The sequence below is a fragment of the Carcharhinus amblyrhynchos genome, chromosome 9 (assembly GCF_965287045.1).
Source record: "Carcharhinus amblyrhynchos chromosome 9, sCarAmb.v2.hapA, whole genome shotgun sequence".
NCBI lineage: Eukaryota > Metazoa > Chordata > Chondrichthyes > Carcharhiniformes > Carcharhinidae > Carcharhinus > Carcharhinus amblyrhynchos.
The window spans coordinates 83,909,924-83,923,263 of record NC_137332.1 but is presented as its reverse complement, the minus strand read 5'-3'; the positions used below and the strand labels follow the sequence as shown (position 1 = coordinate 83,923,263).

The window sequence follows — 13,340 nt, the reverse complement described above, 5'->3', positions numbered from 1 at the left end:
GAGGGAGAGATATTGAGAGAGTGAGATACAGAGACTGAGGGACAGACTGAGGGACAGAGACTGAGGGACAGAGACCCTCAGTCCCTGACCCTCAGACTCTGTCCCTCAGACTCTGTCCCTCAGCCTCTCGGGGAGAGAAGAAGAGGAAGTGAAAGGTGCTGACGTGGTTTCTCTGGGTCACACCATTTACAAACTGAGGAACAGGCTGTGAGACTCTCACAGGCTGCAGCTTTATAAAGCAGAGCCCAGTGAAGGGAGAGTTTATCAGTAACCAGGCACAGGGACACGAGCACACACCATGATTTCTGCCATCCAGCTGCTCTGGCCTCTGGCATTCTGCATCGCAGGTACAAATCTCTCTCCTTCCACCTTGAATATTTCCCTGCTCTCCATTTCAATCCAATTCTCCTGACTTGTGATTGAAGGGAAAATGCTGAAAGGAGAGGAACAGTCAGTGTCTCCAACAATATCTCATTGTACAGCCTCTTTCTGTGACAGTTCTTAGTTCACTCTGTTTCTCTATTACCCCTCAGGTATCAATGGAGAAATCAGCGTGACCCAGACTCCCCCGGTGCTGTCAGTGAGCCTGGGCCAGACCGCCACCATCACCTGTACGACCAGTCAATCTGTTAGCTATAATTACATGAGTTGGTACCAACAGCGAGAAGGACAGAAACCGGCTCTGCTGATCTACGGTGCAACATCTCGATTCACAGGAGTATCCGACCGATTCACCGGCAGTGGATCTGGGACAAGATTCACCCTGACAATCAGCAATGTTCAGAATGAGGATGTCGCTGATTATTACTGTCAGCCATATTACAGCTCCTCCTACACAGTGATACAAAGCCTGACAAAAACCCCAATACACACAGCACCACCTCCTGTACTGACACATCCCACAGTTTTATATAATATATAATAATGGACACACAGTCCCACCTCCTGTACTGACACATCCCACAGTTTTATATAATATATAATAATGGACACACAGTCCCACCTCCTGTACTGACACATCCCACAGTTTTATATAATATATAATAATGGACACACAGTCCCACCTCCTGTACTGACACATCCCACAGTTTTATACAATATATAATAATGGACACACAGCACCACCTCCTGTACTGACACATCGCACAGTTTTATATAATATATAATAATGGACACACAGCACCACCTCCTGTACTGACACATCCCACAGTTTTATATAATATTTAATGAACACAAGAAAGGAAACTGAACAAATTATTTACACTGTCCACTACACACTCCAGTCCCTGTGGTGTCCACTGCTCGCTGAAGGCCTCGAGTTTCCCTCTTAGTCTCCATGTCCACATATGAAGAGCAGCTGAAAGATTTATCACCTCAATTTAGAATTCTCAACTCTCCCAACAAAACACAGAGATATTGAGAGAAACAGAGAGAGAGAAAGAGTGAGAGAGAAAGAGTGAGAGAGAAAGACATGAGTGAGTGAGTGAGTGAGTCAGAGACAGAGGTTTTTGTACAGCTCCTCCACTGGAAGCTGTCAGTGTGCTTTCCGTTTGGTAAAGGAACCAAACTCAGACTGAGTAAGTAAAGCCCAATCCTCCGTTATTAACCCTTTCAATGCTGAAACTTTCTCAAACACAAATACTGAATAGTTGAAGGTGTTAGTGAGGAAGCTGCAGTCAATGAAATGGTTGATTGAAGAACACTGTGTAGAACAGGGAGTCATGATGTGGGTATGCCGGCGTTGGACTGGTGTAAACACAGTAAAAAGTCTGACAACACCAGGTTTTAGTCCAACCTATTTATTTGATAATATTCTCAAATATTATCGAATATTATCAAATAAATAGGTTGGACTAAAACCTGGTGTTGTCAGACTTTTTACTGTGTAGAACAGGGAGTCCAGCTGTATTTCTTTCCTTCCATTCCCCCCTTTAAGCAGCAAGATATAAGTAAGCAGCTTTTACCCACCGTGTGGAGGAGATCTGGACGTTTGCAGACTGTGTTCACATTCCTGCAGCATGGAGTGAAATCACTCTCTAGACTCCTGTCAGTCTCAGTCTGACACACACAGGCAGAGTTTGATGTGAAGTTGAACTCTCTGTCTCACTCTCTGATATAACTGATCACAGCAGCAGCACAGTCAGACACCGAGGTGCCACCTGCCCCAGCTTTCACTCTGCTCTCTCCACTCCCTGCTTATCTCTTGCTGAAGTTCTGATGACAAACAGCCACAGCAGGGCTCACAATCCAGTGGCTTCAGTGTTCCAGGCTTCTGGGGAGACTCTCTGTTACTTTCTCTTTGGAATGAGTTCAATCCAATATTTATCCCGGATCCAACATCACTGAAAATGCTGATTGTTTCATCGCTGTGCGTGGGATCTTGCTGTGTACACGTTGTGACCAGTCCTCAGACTGGGTCCCTCATTTGTTAACTTCCTGAACCGGATCCCAATTTTGTTTTCCTCTGGGTGAGGAGTAATCAGCTGGAATCCCACCCTTGATTGGTCACAACAGGGTTCATTTAAAATGGATCCCTTCACCCGTGGAAACCTTACACAGTCCATGTAGTTTTTTATTAGCCATTGAATCCCTACAGTGCAGGAGGAGGCTATTCAGTCCATTGACAGAATTACGAGAGACAGAGATAGGGTAGATATGAGGAAACTTTTCCCCTTAATCACAGAGGCAGCAGATTTTGAGAGACGTGAGGGAAATCTTTTCACCCGATTCTCCAAAAGAGCTTCTTACCCAGGCTCCCTGTAACCCTGCGCATTTACCATTGCTAACCCACCTAAAGAACACACTCGGGGCAATTTAGCATGGCCAATCCATTTCTCCAAATGGCCTATTCCTGTTCCTATTTTCTGTGATTCTATGCAGACCAGCATTTATCACCCATCCCTAATTGCCCTGGTGAAGATGGTGCTGAGGTGGTGGAATAAGTTCTACTCCAATGAGTATCGGCCCAACTTGCTCAAGCTTTCCTCATAAGACAATCCCTTACTCGGTGGAATCAGCCGAGTGAACCATCTCTGAACTCTTTCCAATTCTCCTGTATCTTTCCTTAAGTAAGGAGACCCTAAGTGTCCACAATATTCTAAGTGTGATTTTCCCAATGTGCTTTAGCAAAACATCCCTCCTTTTATACTCATCCTCATTGGAATGAAGAGCAACATTCCATTTGCCTTCCTAATTTTTTCCTGTTCCAGGATGCAAAGACACCCAGATCACTCGATAGAATCTCTCCAGTTTGCTAGTATTCTGCTCAATCCTCCTGCCAAATTGGACAACCTCACATTTTCCCACATTATTCTCCATCTGCCAATGTTTTCCCACTCACTGAACCTATCTGTATTCCTTTTCAGACTCTCTATCCTCCTCACAACTTGCATTTCTACTTTTCATTTTATCATCAGCAAGTTTAGTGACATTCCTCTCATTCCCTTCATCCAGCTCATTAATATAGATTGTAGAGTTAAATCCCAAACAACAGCCATCTTCCTTTGTTCCGGGTATAACTCCAACCAGCGGAGAGTTTCCTCCTGATTCCCATTGGCTCCAGTTTTGCGAGGGCTCCTTGATGCCACATTTGCTCAAATGCTGCCTTGATGTTAAGGGCAGTCTCTCTCACCTCACCTCTGGAGTTCAGCTCTTTTCTCTATGTTTGAAACAAGGCTGTAATGAGGTCAGGAGCTGAGTGACCTCAGTGAACTGAGCCTTGGTGATTATTTTCCAAACGTCGCTGGATTCTGGGGAAGTGCCAGAAGATTGGAAAACGGCTAATGTTACGCCGTTGTTTAAGAAGGGTGGCAGGCAAAAGGCAGGGAATTATAGGCCGGTTAGTTTAACATCTGTTGTAGGTAAAATGTTAGAATCCGTGATCAAGGAGAAAATAGCGAGGCATCTTGAGGAGAATTGTTTGATCGAGCAGACGCAGCACGGTTTCATTAAGGGGAAGTCATATCTGACGAATTTATTGGAATTCTATGAGGATGTGTCTTGTGCGTTGGATAGAGGAGGACCGGTGGATGTGGTGTTTCTTGATTTTCAAAAGGCATTTGATAAGCTGCCTCACAAGAGGTTGTTGCAGAAGGTTAAGGGGCATGGAGTTGGGGATAGGGTGTTAGCGTGGATAGGGGATTGGCTGTCAAATAGGAGGCAGAGAGTGGGGGTCAATGCGTGGTATTCGGATTGGCGGTTGGTGACTAGTGGAGTGCCCCAGGGGTTGGTGCTGGGGCCTCAGCTATTTACCATTTATATAGATAATCTGGAGGAGAGAACCAAGTGTATGGTGTCGAAATTTGCTGATGACACCAAGATTGGTGGAATGGCAAATTGTGCAGAGGGTATGGAGAGTCTACAGAAGGATCTAGATAGGCTGGGCGAATCGGCCAGGAACTGGCAAATGGAATTTAATGTTGGCAAATGTGAAGTTGTCCACTTTGGTAGGAATAATGGTAGGAAGGACTATTACTTACATGGCAAAAAACTGCAGCATGCGACGGTGCAGAGGGACCTCGGGGTCCTTGTGCATGAGTTGCAAAAACCCAGCCTGCAGGTGCAGCAGGTGGTCAGGAAGGCAAATGGGATGCTGGCCTTCATAGCGAGGGGAATTGAATATAAAAGTAGGGAGGTCTTGCTGCAGCTGTATAGGGCATTGGTGAGGACGAAGCTGGAGTACTGTGTGCAGTTTTGGTCGCCGCACTTACGCAAGGATATTTTGGCCTTGGAGGGAGTGCAGAGGAGGTTTACTAGGCTGATACCGGAGTTGAGGGGGTTGAGATATGAGGAGAGGCTGAATAAACTCGGCTTGTACTCGTTAGAGTTTAGAAGAATGAGGGGAGATCTCATTGAGACGTATAAGATGGTGAATGGGATGGATAGGATAGAGGTGGAGAGACTCTTCCCGCTCAGAAAGGATAGTAGGACTAGGGGGCACAGCCTCAAGATAAAGGGGAGGCGGTTTAGAACGGAGTTGAGGAGGAACTTCTTCACTCAAAGGGTGGTGAATCTCTGGAATTCTCTGCCCGTTCAAGTGGCGGAGGCTGCCTCGCTAAATATATTTAAGACACGGGTTGATGGGTTTTTGATAGGCAAGGGGATTAAGGGTTATGGGGAGAGGGCGGGAATGTGGAACTGAACCATGACAGATCAGCCATGATCTTATTGAATGGCGGGGCAGGCTCGAAGGGCTAGATGGCCTACTCCTGCTCCTATTTCTTATGTTCTTATGTTCTTGTGACCCTGGAGGAACACAAACTGAGTGTCAGTGAGCAGATTATTGCTGAGTAAGTGCTGCTTGGTATCACTCTGGATATGTTCAGATCACATTGCTGATGATCGAGAGTAGACTGATGGGGCGATTATTGTGCGGATTGGATTTGTCCTGTTTTTGTGCACAGTTCATAACCGGGTAATTTATCACAATGTTGGGTTGATGCCAGTGTTGTAGATGTACTGGAACAGCTTGGCTAGGGACACGGGAAGTTCTGGAGCACAAGTCTTCAGGACCTCCGGAGGAGGTCGAGATGGACCATCCACTCGGAACTTCTGGCTGAAGATTGCTGCAAATGCTTCAGCCTTATCTTTTGTACTGATGTGCTGGGTTCCTCCATCATTGAGGATGGGGATATTTGTGGTGCCTCCTCCTCCAGTGAGTTGTTTAATTGTCCACCACCATTCACGGCTGGATGTGACAGGACTGCAGAGCTTAGATCTGATCCATTGGTTGTGGGATGGTTTAACTCTGTCTATCACTTGCTGCTTCTGCTGTTTGGTACACAGTCTCTGTGTTGTAGCTTCACCAGGTTAACACCTCATTTTTCAGTCTGTCTGTTGTTGCTCCTGCCATGTCCTCCTGCACTCTTCATTGAACTGAAAGCAGCAGAGAATCCACAGAAACAGACTGATGTTTGTCTGATGTGTCTGTGTGTTTATTAGTTGTGACTGAGCAGATAGCAAGAGTTTCAGCAGCAACAAAGATGTTTCTCTAGTTCACCTCCCACTTTCCCCATCCACTTCCAAAATCCTTACGGGGAAAGGGCCAGCACCTGTCACATCCCCCCTCTAAACTACAGGCCTCCCATCTTTCAGATGAGACAATCTGATATCTGCCCTCTCAGGGGGTGTAAAAGATCCCATGGTACTATTGGAAGAAGAGCAGGGGAGTTCACCCCGATGAACTGGTCAATATTCATCCCTCAATCAACATCACTACAAATCTGCTTAACTGTTCTTTCTCACTCGGCTTCCCGAGATCTTGCTGTGCACAATGAGCTGCAAAACACATTGGGACATTCTAAGGTGCTGACAGGTGTTATAGAAATGTAATTCCGTCTTTGGAGTTGGAGATTCCTGATCCTGACTCTCACCCATTCTCCACACACTCGCACCCTCCAGAGTTCATGGGGTCATTCGGAGCAGTGACCCTGTCTGACCCCTGGACACTGAGACTAATTCTAGCCTCACCCTTGACCTCAGCCCAGTGCTGGGCAGTAAGGTTTGAAATGAAATCTAGAAGCTTCTACACCAGCCAATGGGAATCCTGTGTGAAGTGTGTTGATCCAAGTCTGCTCCAATGTTCTGGGATAAAGTTCTCCTGATCTATGTGTGATCTGAGGTTTGTTGATGCTCAACCTGTTTCCCCCAGACAGACTGAGCAATAGTTCCAGCTTCCTGACTGGTTAACAATCTGTTAAAGGGACACTGTGTCTTTAACTACTCTCACTATTAACCATTTCAGTGCTGAATTTGTAGTAATCTTCTTTACAAATGTTTCAGTAACATTGTAAAATGATTTAACCAGCTTAAAATCAAACCTTTAAAGTCAGACACTGAACTAATTTGAAATCGAATGTGTCACTTTCCCATGGATTCCATCAGCTTTAAATTTTAAAAAGCATTATCCATCCTCCAGTCCACCCACACCACACCTGTAGCCAGAGAGGATTGGAAAATAATGGTCAGAGTCTCTGTTATTTCTTCCCTTGCTTCACTTCGCATCCTGGGATACATTTCACCCGGCCCTGGGAATTTCTCCATTTTAAAAGATGATACCTTTCATATGCCCAGTTTCATTCTCTAAAACTGCTAAAACTGCCCCTTCTCTTGTTGGGATTGTTCCGTATGGGTTAAAAAAGTTCCCCTGGAATGGATTTTCAGAATTCTGCAACGTTGAAACATTGACACTGATTTGATCCCAGTTAATATTCGGGATGTTGAAAGCCTGAAAATGGCAGTGATTAAAATTCCTTCTCTTCTCTTTCAGCCCGTGAGAATTCACAACCCACGCTGACCCTGCTGCCCCCCTCCCCAGAGGAGGTCAAGACCAAGGGCACTGCCACCCTGGTGTGCCTTGCCGATCACTTCTATCCCGATGAGGTGGAGGTGAAGTGGAAGAAGGATGGTGCAGCCATTTCCAACGGGGTTCAGACCAGCAACTACCTACGAGCTTCGGACAACACCTACAGCGTCAGCAGCCTGCTGACCCTCTCTGGCTCCGACTGGGAGTCCAACGCTCGCTTCTCCTGTGCCCTCACCCACGTGAGCCTCTCCTCTCCCCTCAGCAAGAGTGTCAGGAGTTCAGAATGTGCCTAGAGTGTTAGAGACAGTCCACAGAGGAGACACAACTTGGAATAGAACAGGGGTGAGCTGGGAGGGCAAAGGTCACTGTCAGCATTGAATTACAACTCTCTTCCTTCTTGGGACTGAGTCTGAGACACTTCTGAGGGTCAGAGGTTAAAGAACATTATTGGAATACCGTAGAGGGAGCTTTATTCTGTATCTAACCCCCGCTGTTCCTGTCCTTGGAGTGTTTGATGGGGACAGTGTGGACTTGTGATCACAAGTAAAACCTCTCGAAGATGCTGAAGATTGTCAGCTGTACAGAAATAATGTGACCCTCTGAAGTATCTGCTTCAGTAAACCAGACCTCCTTCCTGCTCACCCTGCAGTTACAATTGAAGCTTTAGTCACTGTTTAAAGGGACAGGATTCTCATGTTATTGAGAAAATCTCCACAAGTGTTTTAATAAACCTCCATTCTCCCTGTGAATTTCTCCAGCTTCCTCTGACTGGGCTGTTTATTCAAGTCTTTTTTCTGTCGATGTCAATATGTAAAAGGTAATAAACATTAAGAATATTCAGTATATGTCTGGTGAGTGCTTTGGAAATGTCCCACCTCCCCATCAGCTGATTGGCTGCATTTCACCAAGTGATTGTCCTGATTGGTTGCTTGGCCTGTCAATCAATGACACAGTGAGCAGCCTCACAACACCAGGTTAAAGTCCAACAGGTTTATTTGGTAGCACAAGCCACTCGCTTTCGGAGCGCTGACCCTTCATCAGGGGAGTGGGAGTTCTGTTCACAAACAGGGCATTTAAAGATACAAACTCAATTTACAATTTTGTCTTTACATGCCCTGTTTGTGAACAGAATTCCCACTCCCCTGATGAAGGGTCAGCGCTCCGAAAGCGAGTGGCTTGTGCTACCAAATAAACCTGTTAGACTTTAACCGGATGGTGTGAGACTTCTTACTGTGTTTACCCCAGTCCAACGCTGGCATCTCCACATCATAATCAATGACACATCAGCAGAAGATTGGATTCAAATCCAATGATCAATCATTTGAAAATGATCAGTTTGATCTGGAATCTCTTGAGTGACAAGATTGAAAACAGAAAAGAAACTGAAAGTTGCTGGGATTAAACCATCACAATCACAATTCTCCATCCCATATTCACCACCTCCCACTTGACCTTTCCATCTCACGCGGTCCCACTACTCCCATAGTTTCAACGAGTAACTCTTGGTGATGGACATTGAATTCCCCACCCAGAGTACATTCTGTGTCCTTACCACCCTCAGTGCTTCCTCCAAGTGGTGTTCAACATGGAGGAGAACTGATTCATCAGCTGAGGGGGGGACGGTATGTGGGAACCAGAGGAGGTTTCCTTGTCCGTGTTTGACACGGTACCGAGAGACTACATGGAGTCTGGAATGTTGTTGAGGATTCCCAGGATAACTCCCTCCTGACTATTTACCATTTATATAGATGATCTGGAGGAGGGAACCGAGTGTAGGGTGTCGAAATTTGCTGATGACACCAAGATTGGGGGAAAGGCAAATTGTGCGGAGGGTGTGGAGAGTCTGCAGAAGGATCTAGATAGGCTGGGCGAATGGGCCAGGAAATGGCAAATGGAATTTAATGTTGGCAAGTGTGAGGTGGTCCACTTTGGTAGGAAGAATGGTAGGAAGGACTATTACTTACGTGGCGAAAAACTGCAGCAGGCGACGGTGCAGAGGGACCTCGGGGTCCTTGTGCATGAGTCGCAAAAACCCAGCCTGCAGGTGCAGCAGGTGGTCAGGAAGGCGAATGGGATGCTGGCCTTCATAGCGAGGGGGATTGAATATAAAAGTAGGGAGGTCTTGCTGCAGCTGTATAGGGCATTGGTGAGGCCGCAGCTGGAGTACTGTGTGCAGTTTTGGGCGCCGCACCTGCGCAAGGATATTTTGGCCTTGGAGGGAGTGCAGAGGAGGTTTACTAGGCTGATACCGGAGTTGAGGGGGTTGAGCTATGAGGAGAGGCTGAATAAACTAGGCTTGTACTCGTTAGAGTTTAGAAGAATGAGGGGAGATCTCATTGAGACGTATAAGATGATGAATGGGATGGATAGGATAGAGGTGGAAAGACTCTTCCCGCTCAAAAAAGACAGTAGGACTAGGGGGCACAGCCTCAAGATAAAGGGGGGGCGGTTCGGAACGGAGTTGAGGAGGAACTTCTTCACTCAAAGGGTGGTGAATCTCTGGAATTCTCTGCCCGTTGAAGTGGTGGAGGCTGCCTCGCTAAATATTTTTAAGAAGCGGGTTGATGGGTTTTTGATAAGAGAAGGGATTAAGGGTTATGGGGAGAGGGCGGGAAAGTGGAACTGAGCCACGACAGATCAGCCATGATCTTATTGAATGGCGGGGCAGGCTCGAAGGGCCAGATGGCCTACTCCTGCTCCTATTTCTTATGTTCTTATGTATCCCACTGTGCCTTCTGTGCTGGGAGATTGGAGGTAGTGAACACGGTTCACCATTTTCTCCCGTCTCAGTAACAAACATCCAGCTGCTCGAACTGGTACAGTAAAACGGTATTGACCGTTCCCTGGTGTCAGGTGTAGTGAGCGAGAGGTAAAAATTTAAACTGGGGACTCAAAATGTCACTCAGTGAATTTTTCAAATAATTAGAAAGGTGAAAATGAATTAATTTGCTGCAAATCGCAGAAGCTTTCATCCAGGAGGGAGAGAGAGAGGAGAGAAAGACAGAAGCAGAGAGAGAGGGAGCGAGAGAGAGAGAGTGAGAGTGACAGACCGAGAGGGTTCCCCTCGGGGGGTTCCTGAGCAGTGACAGGCAGGGACTGAGGAAATGGGAGTTTCAGCCGTTTAGATTGTTCGTGTCGGTGTCAGTCTCCAAGATTCCTCCCACCCCCTCCACTGCTAGTGTTTTTATTAGTTTTGAGTCTGAAAGTTTAATGTTGTTCAGATAATTGTTCCCGTCTCAGTAACAAATATTCAGCTGCTTCTTTCACTTCCTCTGTTGGTTACGTTTCAATCTTCCAATCTGACAGTCTTTGGGAAAATATTTCAAAATATATATCCCCCCATCCATATTTTGAAATATTTTCCCAAATTTTTGACTGTTGGCTTTTTAGTTCCTGCCATTATAATTTTGACATTATCTTCCAAAGGGAATTCCTCGAATTCTGTGCAATGTTCAGATGTAAAGGAGAAAGAAAGGATCCAAGGCTGCTCCAGAGGCAGATTAGCTGCACCCAATGTTGTCCATGCAAATCCCATTCATAAGTAGGGACACATCTGCCATGGAATGTGAGAGCAGAGTTGCCAATACAAACTTCTTTTCACTATGGTTGATTTCCCAGATTGAATAATCTCCTTGAATCTTATTTCCAACCAAGTTCCACCACGGGGACAATTCTTCCAAGTTCACCACATGACTGAACATTTGAGCACCTGGTTCATGGCTCCAGGGACATACAGGTCACTAATTGCTCACTAGGACACTGTAGTTTCATTACCTTTCCCATAGATAATTAGGCAGCACAAAGAAGATGCTACATTATTTTCAGTTTGCAAGATTCTCCCAAGTCCATCCTCCCCCACATCCTCCCCCACCCCCCTGCTCTCTCTGCTGTTTTTCTCTTTCACTCCCGGGCGCTCTGTTTCAGGTTTTTTTCTAACTGCACATGTGCAGTTCAGACCTCCGATCGTTCCAGCAGTGCTAAGCCCCGCCCACAGCACGGATCGGATTGAACCGGTAAGAAGCGTATGGGCTCGCTGCACAGACGATTCCGGGCTCGGATCCGTATTACGCCCGGATCTGGCCCTTAGGCTCCGACTGGTAAAATCGGGCCCAGAGTGAACTCTTTGCAACAACAGCTTAAACTTTCAGATTGCTGAATCCATTCCCCCCTCGAGCAGAATGCACCTTGTGTTTTTATTTCCAGAGAACCACAAATGGAACAAGATTGGCAGCAACGTTAAGACTCTGAGAATTGATCTGAAGGTTTTTATTCCCACGGCATGATCATGGTTTAAAACCAGGTGGCACAGTGGTTAGCACTGCTGTGTCACAGCTCCAGGGACCTGGGTTTGATTCCCGGTTTGGGTCACTGTGAAGTTTGCACATTCTCACCGTGTCTGCGTGGGTTTCCTTTGGGTGCTCCAGATTCCTCCCACAGTCAAAGATGTGCGAGTTAGGTTGATTGGCCATGCTAAATTGCCCCTTAGTGTCCCAGGATGTGGAGGTCAGAGAGATTAGTGATGTAAATGTGTGGGGTCGTCGGGATAGGACCTGGGATGGGATTGTTGACGGTGTAGATTCGATGGGCTGACTGGACTCCTTCTGCACGATAGGGATTCTATGGAAAATGATTTAACCCCTTCAGGACCACTGTTATTTTCTACTTGGGGACAGGAGATCTGATATGGACACACTGTTCAATGAGAATCTGACCTTTCAGGAAGTGACCTTTGAGATACAAAGATGTTATCGATGATAAAGAATATGTGTTGATAAACACGTGGCACTTTGAATCTGGATACAAAGACACACACATCAGGAAGAGGGAGTTTCAATTTTGATAGTGGAAGTTATAATTCTTACAAAGTTTAAAGATTTGAGCTGTGGGTCCTGATAATGTTCTCAACAGGAAATGTTTATTTTAGAAGGTTTGACAACAATTGACACAAATCCAAATGCTGAAAGCTTCTGTGCTGAAAAAAGAGTTTAAAATGTGTTTATCTCTTCCCATGTAAAAAGAAAACAAAACACACAAACTCTATAATACACGACAATGCATTTAACTATATGCATTAACTGAGGGCTAGACACACACGCTATTACATGAAGCTACCCCTTTGTTCTCAATCACCTATGTTTCCTGAACATTGAGATTTCCCTTTGTTCCAAAACAACATCCAATATTGTGTAACTCTGAGCTAAATCCAGTGAATAATCATCACACACAGGTTATATGGCAGCATTCGGGATCCCTGACTCCTTTACGGTGACAAACTCTCATCGTGTGGGTCAGACCCTCACTGGTTATGTATTCAGTCCAAGGTGGGACACAATGTTAAACATCGACACTACCCCAGACCCAATGTCTCGGGTTGCAGTGGAGAGAACCCTGACCACAACCAGAAAGTTTCTGGAACAAAAGAATCGAACAATCCCAAGGGGAAGGGGGCAGGTGAACCTGGTCACAGGAAAGACTAGGAAACTGGAGGATTCAGTGAGAAATGGAGGGGAGATGGTGAGAATGCAGAATAAATGGAGGGAAGTAGGGAGGGTGACAGCAGCTGGTGAAACTGTTCCAGTTGAATAGTTAGTCTGTGTATTTGATGTTATCAGAGACTGTTGCTATCCAAAGTGGTACAGATGCTGATTGTAATAACTGGAGGAGACTGGATTTGGAAATAACTAAGTAAAGGCTTTATTGATGAGAAGAACTATTTACAATGAAGGGTTGAACAACACAACCACACAGGTCTACTCCCAACAACATCCTGACCCCAACTGAAGCCTCCAGTCCCAGGAATGATCACCCTCACTCCCGATTGGCCCAGGTTCACATCCTCACACTCCATTGGCTCCAGCCTGGTCATGTGGCCTGTGAAGGACTGCCCCTTAAAGGGACCAGGCTCACACACTCCTTCCCCCGGAACATCTTGGACTCCCTGTGATAAAACAAAAAGTACAACAGTTAACACACAGGCAGAGAAACAACAACATTACCCTCTCAATACAAGATTGCCTTCATTAAACAATCTGTCCCC

General features: G+C 45.9%; 1 gene segment (V, D, J or C); it reads left to right on the top strand.

The window, feature by feature from the left end:
* Positions 1 to 298: 298 nt before the first annotated feature.
* On the top strand, positions 299 to 7,673 carry LOC145348430 (Ig kappa chain V region Mem5-like). The segment is given in 4 exon segments: positions 299 to 347; positions 534 to 839; positions 1,542 to 1,577; positions 7,268 to 7,673. Coding segments are annotated over 4 exon segments (720 nt in total).
* Positions 7,674 to 13,340: the final 5,667 nt, after the last annotated feature.